Below are 21,589 nucleotides of genomic sequence, written 5' to 3'. Positions count from 1 at the left end.
AAGGCACAATGGGAAAATCCCCACAGATAAGCAGAGACACTCTGGAAACCTCCACCCAGCCCCTATTTGTTATAAGGGAGTTCTTATGTTTTCTTAAAGACAGAATGTTTTCAAAGTCCAGCCATCGTCATACAGATTTGCATTTTCTTTCCCTTGTCTTAAACCAGTGATTCTCAAACTCAAAGTGTATGAGGGCTAGAATTGTAGATATCAAAGCACATGTTCTTTTGAATTCTTTAAGTAACTTTTCAAAGTTTATTTTAAGTATATGTGTAAAATGTAAATCTGTTATACATCAGTTATAAATATGCTGAGGTTTAGTAATATATTTAACAATGAAATCTATACTTACACGATATTTTGTACAAATACAATTATAAGACACTAAATATGGGTCACCGCTTTTAGGTATGCTATTTAATAAGATATGTCTTTCCTTACCTTGGTGAACCGACTGATGATCCGGCCTATGGAATTGGTTTCAAAATACTGAAGTGGGAGGTGCAGCACATTATTCAACAGCTGAGTATACAAAGTTCGAGAGGCAGCCAGGGATCCTCTGGTGATTACATAGGCTCCCGAGCAAACAAAGAGACCTAAACACACATTATTATTAGAGTTATATAAACATCATAAAGGAATTTTGTGTTCCAACTGTCCAGAGGTTGCTTGTAATAGTATTTTAAAACTGAAAACCCAAATATCATACCTAAGATGTTGTTGAACAAACTAAATATAAATGTATATGGAACATTTAAAACAAATAGACGCTTTGATGGTTTGTCATGCTGCCAGAGCATAGTACTCATTCATGGATTTGACGAAAACGCCCAGATGATGAAACACCAATCTAGTTCACAAAATTTTATTTTATTTTATCTTTTTGAGTTGGGAGTCTCACTCTCTTGCTCAGGTTGTGGAGTTTATTGGCATGATCACAGCTCACCACAGCCTCCCACTCCTGGGTCCAGGCAATTCTCCCACTTCAGCTTCCTGAGCAGTTGGGACTACAGGTGCATGCCACCGTGCCTAATTTTTAAAATTTTTTCTAGAGATGAGGTCTCACTTTGCTCTGGCTGGTCTCGAACTCTTGGGCTCAAGCAATCCTCCCACCTCAGTCTTCCAAAGTACTTGGATTACAAGTGTAAGCCACCACACCTGGCTTGGTTCACAAAATTTTAGCAACCTGTTTTCTTTATGATGTTCTGTGGGACAATGTGTAAGTTACTTATGCTTTTAGCCAAATAGTTCCAGTTCTCTTGGCTTCTGGGTACATAATATAAATAGTTGAATTTTCTGGCCCCTTACAGATAGGTCCAAATGAACATAGCTCTGAACAATGAATTATGAAAGAAATGACACCTAGAGCTTCCAGGTTAGAGCATTTAATTGTTGGTGTCAGTTCTATTGCCTTTGCACAGTGCCTGCCAGCAGTTAAAATGGTGTTGAATTGCTCCTTTAACTTGAGTCCCTTTCCTGACCCACAGTGGACACAGGGTATGAGTGAGGAATAAATTTCTTTTTTTTTTTTTGAGGTGGAGTCTCACTCTGTCACCCAGACTGGAGTGCAGTGGCCGCTCCCGGCCACCGCAGCCTCGACCTGCTGGGCTCCAGCGATCCTTCCACCTCAGCCTTCCAAGTAGCCGGAATTACAGGCATGCGCTACCACACCCAGCTGATTTTTTGATTTATTGTAGAGATGAGGTCTCGCTGCCCAGGAGGGTCTTGAACCCGCGGGCTCAGGCAATCCACTCACCACAGCCTCCCAAAGGCGCGGGATTACAGGTTGAGCCTCCGAGCCCGGCTGACAGGAATAAATTTCTCATGGTGTGTTAAGCTACTGGAATTTGGTTGGTGGAAGGATTGCAATTGTAATAACTAAAAAAGCTATATATGTGTGTGTGTGTATACATTATGTATACACACACATACATAGTAAACTTGTAGCTTTAATGGAAGAGGTTGAAAAATAATTATTAGCTACATTTGGAAATATAAAAACAAAGAGACCAGCTCAAAAAAGAGCTTTCCCGTATATGAGAAGAAACGGAAGGGGAAAGAGTCCCCAAATTGGGAAACTTGTAGGGCTAGAAAAATAAAAATGTTTTGTTTCAATGATTGACTCAAGAATAGATAAGTGACCCAAATTGATACAAGCAGAGAAATTCATGGACTTCTATGAAAAAAAGATGTTTGAAAGATATGTGTCCATCACCCTATGAAGCCTGAGAATGAAACCAGCCAGGAAAACAAGAAGATCTGATAAATTAAGAGAGTTGTGGACACTTTAGTTGAAACTCTGGATCAAATGTGTTTAAGGATTTATGCCTAGGATTTTCAGTTTTAAGTGTCAATCAATTTCCATGTTATTTAAGCCAGTTTGTTCTTTGAGTCTTAACAGATACACAATTGCTTTAATGCAATCTAATATACAAAATTGCTAGTAAGAGTGTTGCCAATATAATCCTGGTTTTTAAAAATAGGTATGTTTAAAACAAAACAAATTTAGTTGACCTTTGCTACCTTAAACTCCTTTAGCTAATTTATATTTTGAAATAATAACACATACTGTCAACTAGCGTTCTCAGACTTAAATATTTTCTGCTATTTTCCTCCATTTCTTCCCTATTCTTTCCTCTTCACCTTCCAAAGATAGGTAATTCTTTTTTCTCAAATAAATATTTAGTGCTTACATCACTACTAAACACATATTATCCAAGAAGTTCACTAAATTTATAATGCTCGTGCCACTATTTTTCTATATGCTTAGTTTTCTATGTAACCAGCATTAATTTATTCCCCACACTACAAAAGTCAGCAAATCTCTTCTGAATATGTTCAGACTCATAAAATATCCTATTTTTGTTTCTTCCTATTTGGCCCTTTCCTTCTGCAACACAAACTACCCTCTTGGTACTCTCTGTCTTTCTTCTTTAAACTAGAATGGTTGTTGGAACAGTTATTTGTATTCTTTAGTTATGGGAAGTGTTTTTTAAATATTGTGTACTTAATAATTTTTCACCTACTGAAGCTCTTTTTTATGTGAATGTTGAGCTTCTTAAAGTGGTTCTCTAATTATTTTTAATCTATCATTTTCCATCTCTGTTTTTGATGTTATACATTTGGCATAACTTCTTCTAATTTATCTTTTTACACTTGTACAATCTATTAAAATTCTTTAATTAAAAAAACTTTCTAATTCTCAGACAACTTATATCAGCACATTCTCCACCTAACTTTATGGATCCAATATTTTGAATCCCTAAAGACACTAATTAAACTTTTAAAGGTTTATTTGTATTCCAAATATTACTGTTTTACTTCTGGAATCGACTGCTGACTTTATTATTTATACTTTTGATTTGATTAAAATGTCTGACCATCCACTATCAGTTCAAAAATATGAGAGAAAGACATGGTTAACTAATATAGGTACCTGACGGGACTTTCTCCTGCCATCACATACATTAATTTCTCCCCAATTTTTTTCTCCCCTGAATGGAAGGGTTTGCTTCAAGTTCCACTTTAGTAAGTAAGTTTGACCCTGGAAGTCTTTGTATCAGGATTCTGACATGTAGGCTGAGGCTTTTTGTAAAAGTCACAGTTAAGAGACTTTCTTCCATACATGTTACACATGCTAGAAATTCTAATTTTCTCTTTAAACATCAGCTTTCCTGTTTTTATTGTACCACTACTATGTCAACAGCTATATATATTGATGGTGGTGGGCGGTGTTCTAGGTGAGGCTAGCAGGCCAGCAGAACAATGCTCTAGTGAATTACTTTGATGTCCTCCAATCAAATCTGCTCGCTGTAACTCAAATCTGCTCGCTGTACCTGTGACCATAAATTCAATGTTTTTCCATGGCTCAACTAAATGTCTCCCTCTTCTGTTCTAGCTTCTCCAGTATCTGTTCCTGCCTAACAGATTTTCTTTTACCTTTGATTTCCTATTAATATAATTTTATATACACAAATTTATCACTCTAAAATCCCCGGCACCATTCCTTTTATATTTATTCACTGTTATTTCAGTGACATTTAGGAAGGTAAGTAAATAATCCATAACCATCTTAAACTGGAAGCAGCGGTGCCCTTCCTTAAACATTACACTTTGAAAATAAGGTGCCTATAGTTTACCCATTGGATTGAAGAAAGTTCCTAATAGTGAGAAATAAAAACAAAACAAAATAAAAAATAGATTAGGAATGTGTCAAGTGTCCTAGAGATTTGGGAAGCAGATAGTTTAAACTCAAGAAAAAAAATGTTCAGGGTTATTTCTTTTTTTAACAAATGAGGTAAGATCTTTATTATTGTCATAAAATAAAGCTGTAGCATTTTCTGCTTCAGCACTCCAGTTTTGTTTGCATGTTTAGCCTTCTATATTATTCACAGTGGGCCTGTAGTATTATCATGTGAAAATGCTGCACAAGCTTCATTTTATTTTTTTACATTACTTTCATGATATGTTTAAGCTTTAAAGTTCTCCCCCAAAAAACGTGAACTGTGATGATGTCATTGAATACAACTTGCCCTCCATTGTATCAGGTTCCATATGATGTAGTTGTGTTCTCTTGACAAAATTAGAAATTTTAGATCTTCATTTATCAGGCTCACCTTACTTATGGGAATGTAATTTATAATTGAAGTTAATAAGTCTTAAGAAAAATTTAAATTTTTTAAATATAAAACATTTAAAGTGATGAAGTGATAAATTAGAGAAGATTTATACTCCTAATGACTGAAGACCATTCTAGACCTAAACCTAATCATAAAAGAAAGTCTTTATGATAAAATGGTGTATAATCTGTTTCTTTGGTACAAAATACTTCGTATATTTATTGACAGTTAATTAAAATTAAGATTGTATACATAATATTATGGACCATAAACTTTCATACTTTATATATTATAGAAAATGATCTTTGCTTCTCTGAAATGTTCTTCAAAGTTTATTAAATCTACTCTAAAACTGTCACATAAATTCACAGAGTTGAAGTTGGTATGAATTTAACTTTCAAATGTATATGTGATATATGTAAAGATATTCACGTACACATGGAAGTTTCTATTGTTATATCTACTTTTGCTCATTGAGTTACAAACTGCAAGTCAATAAACTTGACTCTAACTGATTAGAAACCTAACAGATTGTAAAGTCCTCTTCTTCCATACTGTAGATAATCTTTATATCTCATTTTAGTATTAGCATCTTTTTCCCAATGAATGTTGTTAACAAGATGACAGAGCAAACATAAATCTGTCTCAAATATCTGCCTATTTTCTGATGAAGAGTTGTAATCAGTACTATGACCAGACAATAAAAATAAGATGGGAGAGGTAAAAAGAGAAGCAAAGTTCTAATTAAGTGCCATAGCTTTTATCTTCTTTTAACTTTCTGTTACTAAATGCATGTATCTCTTTCTGTATTCTTTTATGAATCTCTTTATATATAACAACTTCTACATCGTTGGCTCTATTTAAATTTGAATTGTGTTATTCTCAAGTTGCCTTTCTTTCTTCATACAAACACAACAAATTACCTCTGTTTTAAACATCTTCCCTTTAATTGTACTATACTTTTGAATATTCTCAAACAACTATTTAATTACCTATGATTATTTTCCTACTTCTTTCTTGATGATGTTTCCTTGATTCTAATCAGGGATCATGTCTTATTTTTCTTTCTCCTTAACATATCTGCAGCATTTCAGAACCATTGAGAACTTTCTTGAAACACTACCTTTTTTTAACCGTTCTTTTGTTATATCATACTTTTCAGGTTCATTTGGAAAGCAATGTGTCATATTGTGGAGTTTCCCAAAGTATATATTGTAGAACATAAGTTACTCCAAGATGTTAAAGGGAAACTTGAGAAAAAATTTCATGGTCAAATAGATTTGAGAAATATTGGGTTAAACAGGTCATTTTATTGTAGAATATCTCAAAACTTTTAATGAAGAAGAGAAAAAAGATTTCAGACTTGTGGAAGAATATAGTTTTCAATTTTCCAAACCTATTGAAAAGGACCCCAATGCTTGTGGAGCATTACTATTCATGTAAAATCCTTTAAAAATGTTAATTTAGTGGTTAAAAAATGGGCTTGAGAGTCAGGTAGACATGAATTCAAATCCTGACTCCAAAACGTAGTAGTTATAAGACTTTGATTATATTACTTATGATTTCCATTGTTAAACAATAGCTAATGTCTATGGCACTCTTTCCCTATGCTCAGAACTTTTCTATATATGCTACATGTGCTACCTAATTTAATCACTGGAACAATGTATCTTACAAGTGATAAAATTGAAAGCTTAAGTAACATGCCCAAGTTTAAGGGGTCTCCCATTTGGACAGATGTTAAATGAATTATGTTAGCTTAAACTATATGAAATTGCTATTTTTGTGGATCAGAGAAGTTCAAGCACAGGCAATTTCATTAGGTTCAAACTCAATAACTAAAACAATTTGGACTGGGCAAGGTGTCTCATGTCTGTGATTCCAGCACTTTGGGTGGCTGAATTGTGAGGATTGCTTGAACCCAGGAGTTTGAGAACCCAGACTAGGCAACATAGTGAGACTGTTTCTACAAAAATAAAAATGATAAAACAGCCCGGTGGAGTACTGTGTGCTTGTAGTCCCAGCTACTCAGGAACCTGAGGCAGAAGGATCACCTGAGCCTAGGAGTTTGCGACTGTAGAGAGCCGTGATCGTGCCACTGCACTCCAGCCTGGGTGATGTGATTGTGCCACTGCACTCTACCCTGACTCAAAAACAAAACAAAACAAAAAAATAAATCATTTTGGAATTCCAGGCATGGAGGAGGCATCCACATTATTGCAATTGTTTTCTCTCTTTCTCTCCCTCTCTATTCAAATTCTGTGAAACCAGTCCCCCAGTCAGCTCTATGTGGGCATTCCTCAAGAAACTGTCATTCACTTTATGGTCCTTAATCCTCATTCATTGTGATCACAACTACTCCTTTGGCTTCATTTATTATCTCTATAGAATGATTCCAAGTCTAAGCAGAACAACTGAGCCATAGAATACTAGACCTTGGAGGAAATACAGAAGTTGTCTAGTCTAAGCCCCTCATTTTACAGATAAAGAAACCTGCTTTCAAAATTTTCAGATGTGCATTTTAGTCTAAGTATTGGAGAAAAAAAGTGGAAAAATGCATCAGCACTTCCCATTAAACGTGTCGCAATTGAATTCAGCATCTCTCTGCTCCAGCAATGATAGCTTCCTCCAGGTTTCCTTATTATTGTCATATTGCTCCCTCAGTTACCAACTTAAACTTCAAAATCATGACAGATGAATGTCTTCTGCTTATTTTCAAATAAGCAGTTCTTACATGTTTTCACTGCAACGTCTTTCCTATCTGTCCCTTTAATCTAAACCTATTGTAGCTTTCTGACCATTCTTTCATCAGATATTTATTCAATTCTCTTCTGCTTCTTATTCATTGGTTATTATGGGCGACACAGACATGGATCAGATAAGAAGTTTTTCTATACTAGATTAACTCCCAACTAGACTTCTGGATACACTTGATTATTCTTTCCCTATCAACTCCAACTTCTCCTGGGTTCCTCTAATGCTAGTTCCTCTAATAAAAATCCATCTTTTAAAAAATCATTACTGCTACTTTATTCTTTCTCTAAAATATAGCTCCAACTATGTGACTTCCTTCCTTGATGCCCTAAAGTTTTCTATTTGCCTTTCCAACCACCATCTGCAATATCTCCAAACGACCTTCTCACTGTTCTACCAATAAACTTGAAGACCACTCAAACTGGCATCCCTACTCTTGCCTAAATCCCTTATTACTTTCCCCTTCCCTGCCTTTACTCACACCTACCTGTTTAGCTCTGTTACATTTTCTCCTTCTCTGTGATCACAATAGGACAAAATTCTATTCATCTTTTTAGTGCCACCTCAAATTCCAAATATTCCTTAGAAATCACATTAATACCTCAACCAAATATTGCCTTCCCCCACTCTAAAGTTTCACAGTTTTTTCTTTTGCTGTCATTATAACACTAATTGCTTACCATGTAGTTTGATTGTACACCTGAAATAAGCTCACTGGGCTTCACCTAGTTAACAGATTCACTTATTGATCTTCACACCACTTACAAGCCTCATATGTATAGAAAGTGATCACGTAGTCAGGACTTTTGACTCTTTCGTGACTTAACATATAAGCCTCAGTTTCCTCAGCTATCAAATGGGGAAAACTTCATCTTTTAAAATAATCATTGTCAAGTTAAATAAGATAAATACATAAATCATTTAATATAGGCCATGTAGCTGACACCTAGAAGTTTTGGTTTACATTCTCAAATATGGTAAATTGAATACATATACATTTGTATTATCTCCAAATATTTGAAAAGCATGGCATAAATTTTATTTGAAATAACATGATGCCATATGTTTGTGTTTGAATCAATTAGGTAAGAAACAGAAAAAAAGATGCAGATAGATTTTTTTTTACCTTTTATTAATCCCAATAATCCATAGATACTAAGTTTACTGCTTTGTATTTTCTTCCATTCTGTGAGCTTATTCATGTGTTTCGCTTCTTTTGCCCAGTTGCTAAGCCATAGATTCTGTCCAATGCTCACCAAATTCTGCCCTAAGTAGGTGGCTAAAACCAGGCATACCCAGAGCCAGCCAAAGGCCTGGAGGTACTTCAGAATGATTGACAACAACTAAAGGCAAAATTGATATAACATTAGGTTATTGAGAAATATCAGAATGTGGCATGCCATTTTTGAATGAGTTTCATTACTGATAGTTTCTGATTAGCCTCAGTTAAATAAATGGTATGATATAGTACTTCAAAGCTGTACCTTAAAGTCAAATAAGCTAGATTTAAATCTTATTCTGACATTTCCTAAGCTTTGTGAACTTGGTCAGGTCAATAACATCTCTAATTCTCAAATAAGTCATCCATAAATAATCATAATAGCCACCTTATAAATGCATGTAAAGTGTCAGCCACAGTACTGGGCACTTAAAGTTTCAATTAATGTTAGTTAATATTAATAAAAAGGAATATACATAACTGACAGGTAATTATAACTAAGCACCACTACAATATCCAACCATTCTATTTTAATTTTTTAAAACTGTTATATAGCAACTCTTCTCAAATTAAATGATAAATTGATAGTATTTACTAATAATGCAAGGTATTCTTTTATATTCGGGTAGTTAATAACAAATAACATTAGTTCTTCTGTGCTTACCCCACCAAAGGGAATTTTTTCTTTTTTCATTGAGAACTGTTTTCCTTGATCCAATGAGGACCTGATAAAATAAGACAAACTCTACTTTTTAGATTTTAGATGAAGACAACATTTTTAAAAGAGTTATACATTCTTAACCATTTCATTGCATATTCCTCTATTCCTTACCTTAACAGCAATCTGATTTTCTCTGATGATAATATTGCTCCTTTAGTCTTATCAAAAGGAAACATATCACACCTAATTTAGGGCCCAAGCGTGTTGTCTGATATTTATTTCACTGCCTCTGTATCTTTATATATTTATCTTTAAACTTCATATATTTATCTTTATATATTTATCTTTAAACTTTAAATAATTATCTTTAAACTTCAGTCAAGTCCCTGGATCACTTCAGCTAATGTCATTTGGCTGTTCCATTCACTATCCTCCTTTGCTCACTTCTTGGCATAGACTAGCATCTACTCACTTCTTGGTTATATCAGAAGACTAGCATAAGGGTTGCTCTACCTACTTTGTCCTGTCACTATCCTGGATAATGTCATAGCTTCCATCGATAGCTGCATTAAACTCAATCTCTCTCCAACTTTATGTCCTTCACACTCCCATAGTCTTTTATCTGCTTTCTACTTTGGTCATTAACTTTTATAACCTTAAACCATGAATCTTATTACCTAGAACTAACCCACCTCTGAAAATCCAACTCTAGATATTTCAATATCTGGCCATTATATCTTCTTTTTTGACATTGTACATTAAAAAACACTTATTATATTTGGTTTTTTTCCCAAATCCAACTTTCAACCATCTTTGACCTTATGTATGCTGGTTTACCTGGGGTATTCCTGGTTTTAGCATTGACTGGCTCACATTCTGGGAAACTACTCTGCCCTAGGCAAGCATGCATGCTTTTTGTATTTTGTTCAGTATTCCCATTTCATCCAAACTGTGGTGATATTCTGAACCTCCATACCCTTCTTTCTTCTCTGCTAGACCTCATGTGTCAGTCCTGGTTACACCTACTTCTGTGGAGTACTGCTACAAAAACTCATGCGGCTCTGCCTAAAAATTGGTTCTATGATAAATATCTTCCTTCCATCTGGGTTCTTAATAGTGCCTATAAGTCCTAACATCACCCTCAGAAGGCGACCCATATCCTACTTCATGGAGAAAACAGAAGCTAATGGGCAGGGCAGTCACTCAACCTATGCATTTATGTGCATTTCCACCCATAACTGACAGATAATTCTAACTTGAATTTCTCTGTTGATAATATTGCTCCTTTGGTCCTATCAAAAGGAGTCATATCACACTTAATTTAAGGCCAGGGCATGTTGTCTGATATTTCACAGCCTCTTCTAAATAATTATCTTCACACTTCACCCAACCTTTTCCAATTTTCTCTTGTAACAAACACAAGTGGTTAACAATATAGGTTACATGGTTTCGCCTCTAAAAATCTGTCTTCTAAACAGATCCAAGGGATTTTTATCTTAAGGTAAGTCTGAAAAACACTGAATTTTCCTCTCTTCTAATCTTCACTTTCTTCCATTCTACTGACCCCTTTTCATCAGCCCACAGAAAACACATTCTTCTCATTTTAAAACTATTACCAAAGAAAAAGAAACCCCACTCTCAACTCTACGTCCCCTTTCAAAATGTTTCTCATCTTCCTTTTGTAGCCAAAGATTTTTCTGTCAAACCAGCTTCTTCTTAAACTTTCTGGTGTATGACTGAAACTGTTTTCATCAAGAGTGCTAATAAACTACTTATTGCTGTATCCATTAGCTACTTTGAAAATTATTTCACTTGAACTCTTCATCACACTCAACATTGTTGACCAACAACTTGTTTAAGGAACTCTTCCTTTCACTTAAATTTTTACCACCATGCTTTTGTATTTCCTCCTACTTCTTTGTCTCTCCATTATTTTCTCTTTATATTTCTCTTTGGCTCAGTTCTAGTAACTATCTCCTTGGTACAATGCATACTCTTCCAAACAATTTCATCCACTTCTATAGGTTCAATAAACCTTCTTTGTCAATGACCTTTCAAATTGGTATCACTAACCTATATCTTTTACCTGAGCTCCAGTTCCATGTGCCAAATGCCTACTTGACATCTACTTTATCTTGTTTCATACACAGCTTAGATGGAAACAGTTATTTTCCTATCTCTGTTAACATTTTCTCTGGCTTTGCAAAGAACCACAATTCCTCTGACCCGCTCGTGATACATTTCCCATCAAAAGTCAATCACTTGTCAGTTCCATCTTTTAAATATCTCTGGAATTACATCATTGAATAAATATTTGGAAAAATACAAAACAGCATGAAGAAGAGGGAGTAAAAAGGAGGAGGAGAATGAGGAAGAGATGGAAAGACAGAAGAGGAAAGGAAGGGAAAAGATTTACAGTCCTATGTTTCAGAGATAATTTGTGCTAACATTCTTTTGAATATTGCTGCAGTATTTGTGAGGTATGATTATATGTAACCAGTTCATAATTTTTTAAAATCTTTGTAACTCAATAGATAATGAACATCAAATATTCACAATCTTTGTAACTCAATACACAATCTTTGTAACTCAATAGATAATGAACATCAAATATTCTTCTATAACAGCATTGTATTTTATAACATAATATTTTATTATTTTTTATCACAATATAATATATTTAATAAAGTTAGTACTTATACTGGTTGCAGTTTCTCTCCCACTTTAATATTGCTGTAGTGACCATTCTTTTTACATATTTCTCATTGTTTCTTATAATAATTTCCCATACACAGTAGTATGGGGTGTGATAAACTGTAAGTCATTTGATATATCTACTATCAAGCTGACCCATTTGACATATCTACTATCAAACTGATGTACACACCTATAAACAGATTATGAGAAACCCCCACTTATCCATGGTTTTTATTTTACATATCAGAATAAGAAATTACTTAATCACCCTGGCAGTTCTTCCTCTCCTATCTCTGGCACTACCATTAAAACATATTCTGTGAGAGATTGCAGTAAATGTTCTTTGTAAAATAAGTTTCAGCATTAGAGAAAGTTCCATCATTTAACAGATATTTTCATTGGAATAACTCCTGGTCTATTATTTGGGTTAATTACTGTCATCATCTTTCAAGCCCTTGGCATGGCTTCTGTTTGGACAAGCAAATTTAGCATTGGTCTCAAGCCAAAAAATTAATTCTTAATGTAGCTGGACATAAAATGTTATGAAATCCTACTGTTAAAGGGGAATTAATACCTCTAATTAGACATAACCAACAAAGACCAATAATTTATTGGAAACAATACAGAAAAGTATTTTTGTTTTCAAACTAAAATGTTATTCATTTTTTTCACACAAGTTCTGCATTTGTCTGGCACTTTGTTGTGAATAACAGGTTTTATTTGAGCAATTTAAAAGAGCAAATTATTTTATGTTGGGAGGGAAGTTTTAAAGATGAATCTTGTCCTGTCCTTCAAAACTCTTAGAAAAACTGGTATAATACCTCTACATATTTTCATATCAAAGATAAAAAATTAACATAATGAAGCCATTATCTCTGAGCTCAGTCACAAGCACAAAGTGCAGAGAATCTATGGAAGCATTAAATCGATTAAGAAGTCTGGCATGAAAGCTTGAAGGGGGTAGTCTAGATACTAAAATAACATTTCCAGTTTATTTCATTCAAAGAAGATAGGAATAAGAATTTAAGAAAATAGTGACTAGGCATCATATATAAATAAAATGCAAAATCAGTTCAAAATATTCTAGTCTTTGTTACAAAAGTAAACTATTGTCATTAATTCTAATTCCTAAATTTTGAAAGAATAAAATTTCAGAAATTATTTGGTCCAATCCTTTTCCTTTTTACCTAACTCCTGACAGATAGTTATCTGGTTTTCCCATAAATTCTTCCAAGAGAAAGACTTACTGTATCCAATCTCAGTATATTCCATGATAGAGAGGCTATAATTATTGAAGAGTTCCTGCCTGCTTGCATCTTCCAATCCTTAGTATAGCTTAATTTTACATTAATTGAAAATACTTGAGTAATTCTTAGAAACAGAAAATTAGGTTGAATAGTCAGGAAAATTCCCTCCATATAATATTTTCTTACCAAATAGTAAAGCAGATAAAAACTGAAAATGAGAATAGAAAATAGTATAGAAAGTAATAAAGTAGGGTAGCCAAATGATTTTAAAAACTTAAAATAAGTCACTCAAACATGAAATAAAAAGATTTGTTCACTTACCTCAAATTTCTTATTTGAAAAATTTACTACACTCCTTAAAAACTAAGCTTGACTCTGGGTTGTGGGTTGTGTTGAAAAGAACATGACACATGACATATTGAGGGGCTCTTCCTAATGTATTCTTTTCCATTTTTTTAAAAAAAGAAACTAGAGCCTTTCTATGTGGCCCAGGCTGCTCTCAAATTCCTTTGCTCAGGGGATCCTCTCGCCTCAGCCTTCAGGGTAGCAGGGACTACTGTTATGCGCATTCTTCATTTGATCTGCTGCAACTTAAAAATCTTTTTAAAAAAATTCTGTAAATGAACTTTTACAGGTACCAGGGTTCTTTTTTTAGGAGAGAGAAAGAGAGAGAAAAAAAAGAACATTTTCCCAAAAGTTGTTTGCAGAAACTTCAAGTATTTCAATTTAGGTATTATATTAACAGCTATTTTATAAATAAGGAAAATGAATGTATTGTCGAGGAAAGGAAACGATTAAGTGTACCACAATACTTACTGGTTTTTACATTTTAGTCTTTTATCAAGCTACTTAGTGCATAGTGATACTATACATAGGTAAATCTATGATTTAAAGATGTGTATACCCCATTGTAAATACATTTCAAAGTATGTTTCTGTGCTTCTGGATTAGTTTTTCTTGGAGATACTTAAAAAATGATACTCATCTAAATAAAAGATATTAACTTACTGTGGCCAAAAAATAAAATAAATGATGGATTAGAAGACTTTTGATTTTTTTCAGTCTTTAGCTATTCATTCATTCATTTGATAAATATTTACTTAACATTGATTTATGTGTCATTCGGTGTTCTAGTTGGTGGCAATAGAACATTGAACTAACATAATCCCTGCCCTATAAAGATTATAACCTAGAGGTAGGAGAAAGGCAAAACAAAAGTAAGCAGTACATCTTCCAGTGTGCTGTAAATTAGTAAGCTTATGGGAGGGGGAAGCCAGGAGGAAGGTAGGAATTGTTGAGATATGAAATAGTCTAAACAAATCTTCATTGTTAGGGAACACAGGAAGGCCATACATATGGTTACCTGAGAAAAGCACACCTAAGTGGTGAATCAGAACGTGAAGAGGCCATGAGCTAGGGCATGCCTGACTATTCCAGGAACAACAAGGCCTAGTGTTGCTGGAACACAGTGGTGGGGGTGAGCTTCAGGACATTCTGAGATCAGCAAACAAACAGGCTCAGGTTTTGTAGGACTTCACATGTCATTGTAAGGACCTAGGATTTCACTCTGAGATGTGAATCCTCTGGAAGTTTTAGACAGAAAAGTGATATGATCTGACCTTTATTTGTAAAAAAAAGAAAAAAATTCTGGATGCTACATTGCAAATAGCCTCTATGGGGCAAGGATGGAAACAGCAAGACCAGTAAGAAGGCAATCACATTAAGGTGAGAAATGACAGTGATTTGGGCAAAGGTAGAAACTGTGAAGGTGATGAGTAGTAGCTGAATTCTGTATTACTGGATATAGTTTGAATATAGAGCCAACGGGATTTGATGATAGACTGAATGTAGAGTAAAAAGATGACGACAAGATATTTTTACAATGAGCAATTAGAAGAACGGCACTGCCGTTACCTGAGAGGGAGAAGGTTGCGTGTGGGGCAGGTTTCTGTGTGGTGAGTGAAAATCAAGAATCCTGTTTTGGACACGTAAGTTGGAGGTGTCATTTAGACTGAAGAGAAGATGCTGACAGGGTCAGCTGGCTATTGAATCCTGCAGTTCAGAAAAGAGATCCAGACTAGAGAGATTAACTTGGAGGTGTTAGTGTATAGAAGGTATTTAAAGTCACGAGACTGGATAACAACACCCATAATAGACAACACCAAGACAACAGATAAAGAGAAGTCCAAAGTCTTCATGGTCAACAAGGGAAGATTTAGTTGACTTTTTGAGTCAGCTAAATCTTGTATGCAAACAAAGCTCTAACCTGTAACACCCACATCATGCACACATCCTAAGGCACATCCAATTCTTTTTAAAAATAATAAATTAAAGGCCCATTTTTTAAATTCAAGGTCAAATCTACAACATTCAGAGCTACTGGTTCTTAAAATGCTTGCTTTCCTAAAATCTATTCTTTATTTTAACGATTTTCACCAGTAGTTGTTCCCTGTAACTCTAGCCACTTATTTTTTAATTCCTTTATTCCTGTTATTTCCTTGTAAAGTTTCACCTTTCTGTTTGGGAAACTGGTGGGGGAAATGTTGATTTGATTAATTTGCCTCAGTCACTGCTCATTTTAGTTACGGGGACAAAAAATGAAGCATAATATAACAAAATCCAATCAAGGCTAAAGTTTTACTGTTTTAATTTTTCTCACCCTCCTTCCTTCCTTTCCTCTCATTCCTTCCCACTCTTCATTTCTTCCTTTCTTCCTTCTTTCCTTTCTACCTCTTGTTTTTCTAAGCACATTCTTCAGTTCCCATACCAAGTTCATATTTCCAGGTCACAAACTTTGTCTTGATATTCACTTGAGTTTAGTGTGAAACTTTCATATCCAAAGCTTTTTTTCACATCCTCATCTGTAGAGTGTATGACTTTTATGGGATGGGGATATTTGGTGCACAAATAAGAATCAGATTAGATTTCTACTACTAGAATTTGGCTAGAAATAGCTGAAAATCTAATAAGCATATGCTTCTAAAGCTAAGTATCATCACTTAAAAATTTCAACACATTCATCTAACTTATAGTTAAGAATTGGAAACCAATTTTGTATTTTGTATTTCTGATAACATATGGACCCTTTTTATAAGAAACATGTTAAATGCTAAAAAAAAAAATACAGTGAATTAGTCCATAATCCCAGGGAGCCTGGTTTTATTCTAATACTCACCTGTATTTTTGCGCCAAGGTTTGGTCTTTCAGTATTGTTCTGGAGTTGATTGTACTAACTTGCTTTACAGGATGAGCTGGAGAGGAGATACTGATTTTATATTCATATATTCATATAATAAAACAATTTACAAAATAGGAATATGGAGGACTACACAAATTGGAGAGATTATTGAGTTCTAGATCCACAACTATACTAGAAGCATTTTTATTTTCTCCACTATTTCTGCTTGACTAAAATGTCTTATAATGACTTAGCAAAATTAACATTCCCTAACAAAAAAGTGCTACAGATAAATTCTTTTTTGGGTATTAGAGAGGGGCATTCACTTATTTTGGATGGTCCATAGAAGAGTTATTTCCCAAAATGAATACAACTCTAGACTTTATAAGAAAAGTGTAATTTCACCAAACCTTATTATACAAATGTGATTGCATATACAAATATATTACTATTGTGGAGATTAGTAAGAAATTGCAATGGAAGATTCCTCAAATCTTTCCTCTTCTTTCAAATGTTACTAATACTAATAACAGCTTCCTATGTGCCAAGCACTGTCTCAAAGGCGATAGATAGATGATAAACAGATAGATAGATGATAGATAGATAGAGATAGATAGATAGATAGATAGATAGATAGATAGATAGATAGATAGATAAATTCTTCTAATACTCAAACTACTCCTATGTGAATGCTATGGTAGTTATCCTTGTCCTTATTTTAGGAATAACATGATTGAGGCACTGAGAGTTTAAGCAGGTCACACAAACTAAGGTCATATACCCGGAATTACCAAAGACTGGGATTCAAGTAATTGTGAATTTGATGGTAAGCACCTCAGAGCTAGACAGATTTCTTTTTGTACTTTCTCACATTATGAAATTAAACTTCTTGAATTTCAGATTTTTTATCTCTAAGTGGAATTGAATCTGGAAATTTCTGGGGCCTCTTTTGTGAATTCTATGCTTTCTTATTTCTAGAAGTCAACATCTAGCTTGGTCATTCTCTGGCATGAAACAGAGGTAGCATGGGATCCAAATTCTGTCACTAACCTTTGGTTCTAACTTGAGCAAGAAACCTAATCTCTTTGTAAAATTAGGACCATCAGGAGGTTTTAAAGAGGAATAAGCGAATGTGAAACTTATGAATCTATTGACATTGTTAATACCCAAGACATACGAGCTCCCATCAGTATAATTAGTGTGTACAAGTATTAGCCTAGACTAATCTGTAAAATTTTTCTTCAGTTTTGCTGTTGTTATTTTAAATTTTATTTTAGACACAAGGGGCACATGTGTAGTTTTGTTACATGGGCATATTGCATGATGGTGAAGTTTGGGCTTCTGTTTAGCCTGTCACCCAAGTGGTGGGCATAGTACCCAAAGTGTGGTTTTTCAACCCTTGTCCCCGCTCCTCCCTTTAGAAGTCCCCAGTGTCTGTTGTTCCCATCCCTAAGTCGGTGTGTACCCAGTGTTTGGCTTCCACTTATAAGTGAGAATATGCCGTATTCAGTCTTTATCTTCAGTTTTCTTCCAAAACTCATTTCTAACCCTTGGCTGATCATCTTATATAACATTCCCATAAGATGAGACTCATAGATTTTTCAGAGGGAAATAGAATCTTAGAGATCTGACGTGTTGAAATCCAAACTTACCATAAACAGTACTTTTTACTGTTCATGTTATTTATTATCGACTTCAGCAATGAGAGTGAGAATGATTTGAGAAGAAGAAAACATGATTGAGTCATAAGCAGTTTGGGGGATAGGGGGGAGATACAACACACATTGTTCAGTTTCATATCCACCACCAGGAAACAACAGAACCAACTTGAGTCTTATATTCTATAAATGAGAAAGAAAAGAGTTAAGTCGTTTTTATGAAGACCCACATAGTTATTCAGTGAGAGAACTAGATCTCCGGGCTCATGACAACTGGTCCATTATTTTTCCCGCCACGTTGTGCTGATTTATATGATATTCCTCCTTTATCTGCAATTTCACTTTCCATGGTTTCAGTTACCCGTAATCAACTGTGGTCCCAAAATATTAAGTAAAAAATTCTAGAAATAAACAATTCATAACTTTTAAGCTGCATGTCTTTCTGCATGTGGTGATGCATTCTCACAGTATCCTGCTCCATCCTGCCTGAGACATGAATCATCACTTTGTCTAGTGTATCCATGTTGTAGATGCTCCCCACTTATTAGTCATCTATGAACCTTCTGGGTTATAAGATCACCTTTGTAGTATTTCAGTGCTTGTGTTGCAGTAGCCTTTATTTTACTTCATAATAGCCCTAAAGTTCAAGAGTAGTGATGCTGACATATGGTTGTCATTATCCTCTTTTATGATAAATTTTTGTTGTTAATCTCTTACCATGCCTAATTCACAAATTAAACTTTATCATAGGTATTATAAATAGAAAAGAAAACATAGTATGTACAGAGTTAGGTATTATCCACAGTTTCAGGCATCCACTGAAGATCTTCGAATGTATCCCTTGTGATAAGAGGAGACTATTAATACTCTAAGGGTAGCAACACATAAATTACCAAAAATTTTAAAATGGAAGGATTGTGTACCCTTCAAAGGATTTTTTGAGCAGACTCACAACCAAAAAGGATGAATTACAATATTAAAATGATAGATCACAGGGTGATTTTAAAACTGGGAACCACACTTCTCCCTCTCCCTGCCAGGTAATTCCTTTCTCCTAAATCTCAGCAAAAATGACCTCATACAGAATTTACCTTTTTCTTAATACCTATACAAATAAGAAAAAGTAATTCCCCACAGGGATAGGCCTGCATCTAACTCTGTGGAACCAGAGAAAGAGTATAAAGACTCACGTGTCATGTTTCTAATTATTTAAAAGCTATAGATGAAACTAAAGGCTCTATCTCTTATTCCAACAAATATACCTTCACACCTACCTGGAAGGCAAAGTCTAAATGAGAATGGAATCCTGAGACTTCCTCTGGGGGACATGGCAGTCCTTGGTGCAGTGGTCTCAGTCAAAGCTTCTGTTTCCCTAGCTCAATTTGGTACCATAAGAAGCCCTGCACATCTCTGAGAGAACTAGATCCCAGGGCTCGTGACAATTGGACACCTCAGCTCACATATCCAGGATCTGCCCACCCCAACTCCAATTTGAAAAGCCTGTCAGGCCAGAGAATGGTGTATTCAAGCAGAGTAGCCTGTCTTTGGGAGGGTAGACCTGAGGAATGATAGCCCAAGTCCCAGGAGTACCTGGGCTATCTTTGAGAATATCTCTGAGGCAGAGAATTCTAGGACCTGAGTAGTACCTGGAGTGATTAAGAAGGGGAACAATCCCTTTGTCTCTTGGTTAGAGAACCAGGCAGAGAAGGGTAGAGTGGGAATTCACTCAGCATACAGAGTGCAGGACCAGGTTAGTTTGAATCTATTGTTTAATGGTGTATTGGATATCATCAAAGTCCATTTTTGCCTTGCTATCTATGATAGCTAAAGAAATCACCTAGACAGGGCTAAATTTTTACAGATTATTTATCATTATCTATCTATCCAGTATTTATTGTAATTTTATTAATGCCTTTTTTAAACAAGAGTTTATATTTTTTATCCAGTATTTTTTTAAAATCAAAAATATGCACTTTCAAAAACATAGTATGTTTCTAGTACACAATATTTTCTGCTTTTCATCTTCCCAAATGTTAACTGAAAAAAGACAGAAATACTGAGGTAATTAGGGAAAAGTTCAAATTACATTTTTCTAACTTTGGCCTATTTCTGATGGTGAGTTGGCAAAAGTTATTAATGTCATCCCAACTTCAAGACTATTATAACTTTTAATCTGTTACAGAAGAAGGCTCATGTACATAAGAAGTTATGCAAATGCAGAAAAAGTGGAATTTTGTTTCCCAAACTGGAGATTTAAACAACAATAAACTCCAAAAGATATACTGTCTATATTTTATGCAAATTAAACATTGACCTTTAAACTTATACCTTACCTGCTTTGGGAACGATATTGTCCAAGGATACAATCTGTATTTCCTGTGACTTTAAAAATAGCCCAAAAAAGAGACACTAGCTAATAGCATTCCAAATAATCCTGTTGAATCCTGAGGTCACACAAATCCAGATTCACCTGTTTAACGAGCACCCGCTGAGAACCTGCTATTTGCCTACCATGAAGCAAATAGAGGTAATGGCAGACCACCTATTCTATCCAGTCAGTGGAGGCACTTCTAGATTTCTTTTTCCTATACATGAAGCATAAATTATTTCTTAGCCTGAATGAGAGGCAAGGAATCATTTTAATCAGCTGCTAGCCATTAAAAGAGGAAGTGCTTCTTTTGTTACGAGCGGCTACTGCACCTGGTGATACATCAAATAATTTAGAATGCATCTACAAATAGAATACTTATAATCTTAGGAAGAAAAACAAAGAATAAAAATGTGGTACATAACTAATGAGTGCTAGTTTAGGTCCCAAAGAAAAACATATCAGTAAATGGTTGTTTTTTTTTTTTTTATTTCATGGCATTAAAATAATAAATTGTACTAATCTTGCTAAAAACCAATTTCATAGTATGACCTTTATATCTAGGCAAAGTATAAAGTGAGTCAATGGATACAAGTTCATTTAGAAAATACTGAGAAATAGCTCTATATTTCTTCTTTTACCATGAAATTATAAAATAGTTAGTTTTACAGTTCGTTTTTAGTTGTGCTATAAACTAACTGTAGTGATGTTCTGAATAGAATTAGGAAAGGGGTCATGATATGATAGCCTACATGATAAACCATCTATAAATGTAAAAAGAGCTATGACTCATCATCCAACTTCCAGAGTAGGCAAGGACTGTGAAATATTGAGTCGATGCTGGATTTCAAATATCCCTTTGTCCTACACATTAGGTAAGAACTTAAACACTTCATTTATTTTTTAAAATTCTGAGTCTTTTTTTTTAAGAAAGAAAAATTTATTTAAAAGTAAATTAGCGAGAGAAAGAGAAAGAAGAGAGAAGATTCACCTCCCCAAGGTGGGACAGGGTGAACAAAGCCAAGAAGCACGGCAACAGCCAAGGCTCAAAGAGCACATGGCCACACCAGACTCTACCAAGGCAAATGGTCCCAAATTCTGTCTTAATTTAAAATTTACAGCTGTCATTGCCAACCCAAAAAGAAGACTCAGATTTTGCTGTTAAAGGGAAGATAATTTACGGTCACT

At 34.6% G+C, this 21,589-nt stretch overlaps 1 protein-coding gene across 1 annotated transcript in view; it reads right to left on the bottom strand.

The window, feature by feature from the left end:
* Positions 1 to 21,589, bottom strand: part of LOC103250442 (multidrug resistance-associated protein 1-like) — a gene marked incomplete at its 3' end in the record, with an annotated part of 91,885 nt that overhangs the window by 7,317 nt on the left and 62,979 nt on the right. The window contains exons 16-19 of the mRNA XM_008049030.1: positions 16,373 to 16,448; positions 9,257 to 9,317; positions 8,500 to 8,716; positions 442 to 596 (exon numbers count right to left, since the gene is read on the bottom strand). Of these exons, the coding sequence (XP_008047221.1) occupies positions 442 to 596; positions 8,500 to 8,716; positions 9,257 to 9,317; positions 16,373 to 16,448 (509 nt within the window). The remainder of the gene's footprint in view (positions 1 to 441; positions 597 to 8,499; positions 8,717 to 9,256; positions 9,318 to 16,372; positions 16,449 to 21,589) is intronic.

Source organism: Carlito syrichta, unplaced genomic scaffold (genome assembly GCF_000164805.1).
Source record: "Carlito syrichta isolate Samal-C Ts95f unplaced genomic scaffold, Tarsius_syrichta-2.0.1 Scaffold130450, whole genome shotgun sequence".
NCBI classification, from domain to species: domain Eukaryota; kingdom Metazoa; phylum Chordata; class Mammalia; order Primates; family Tarsiidae; genus Carlito; species Carlito syrichta.
The sequence above is the reverse complement of the archived record's forward strand: the minus strand, read 5'-3'. Positions and strand labels throughout refer to the sequence as shown.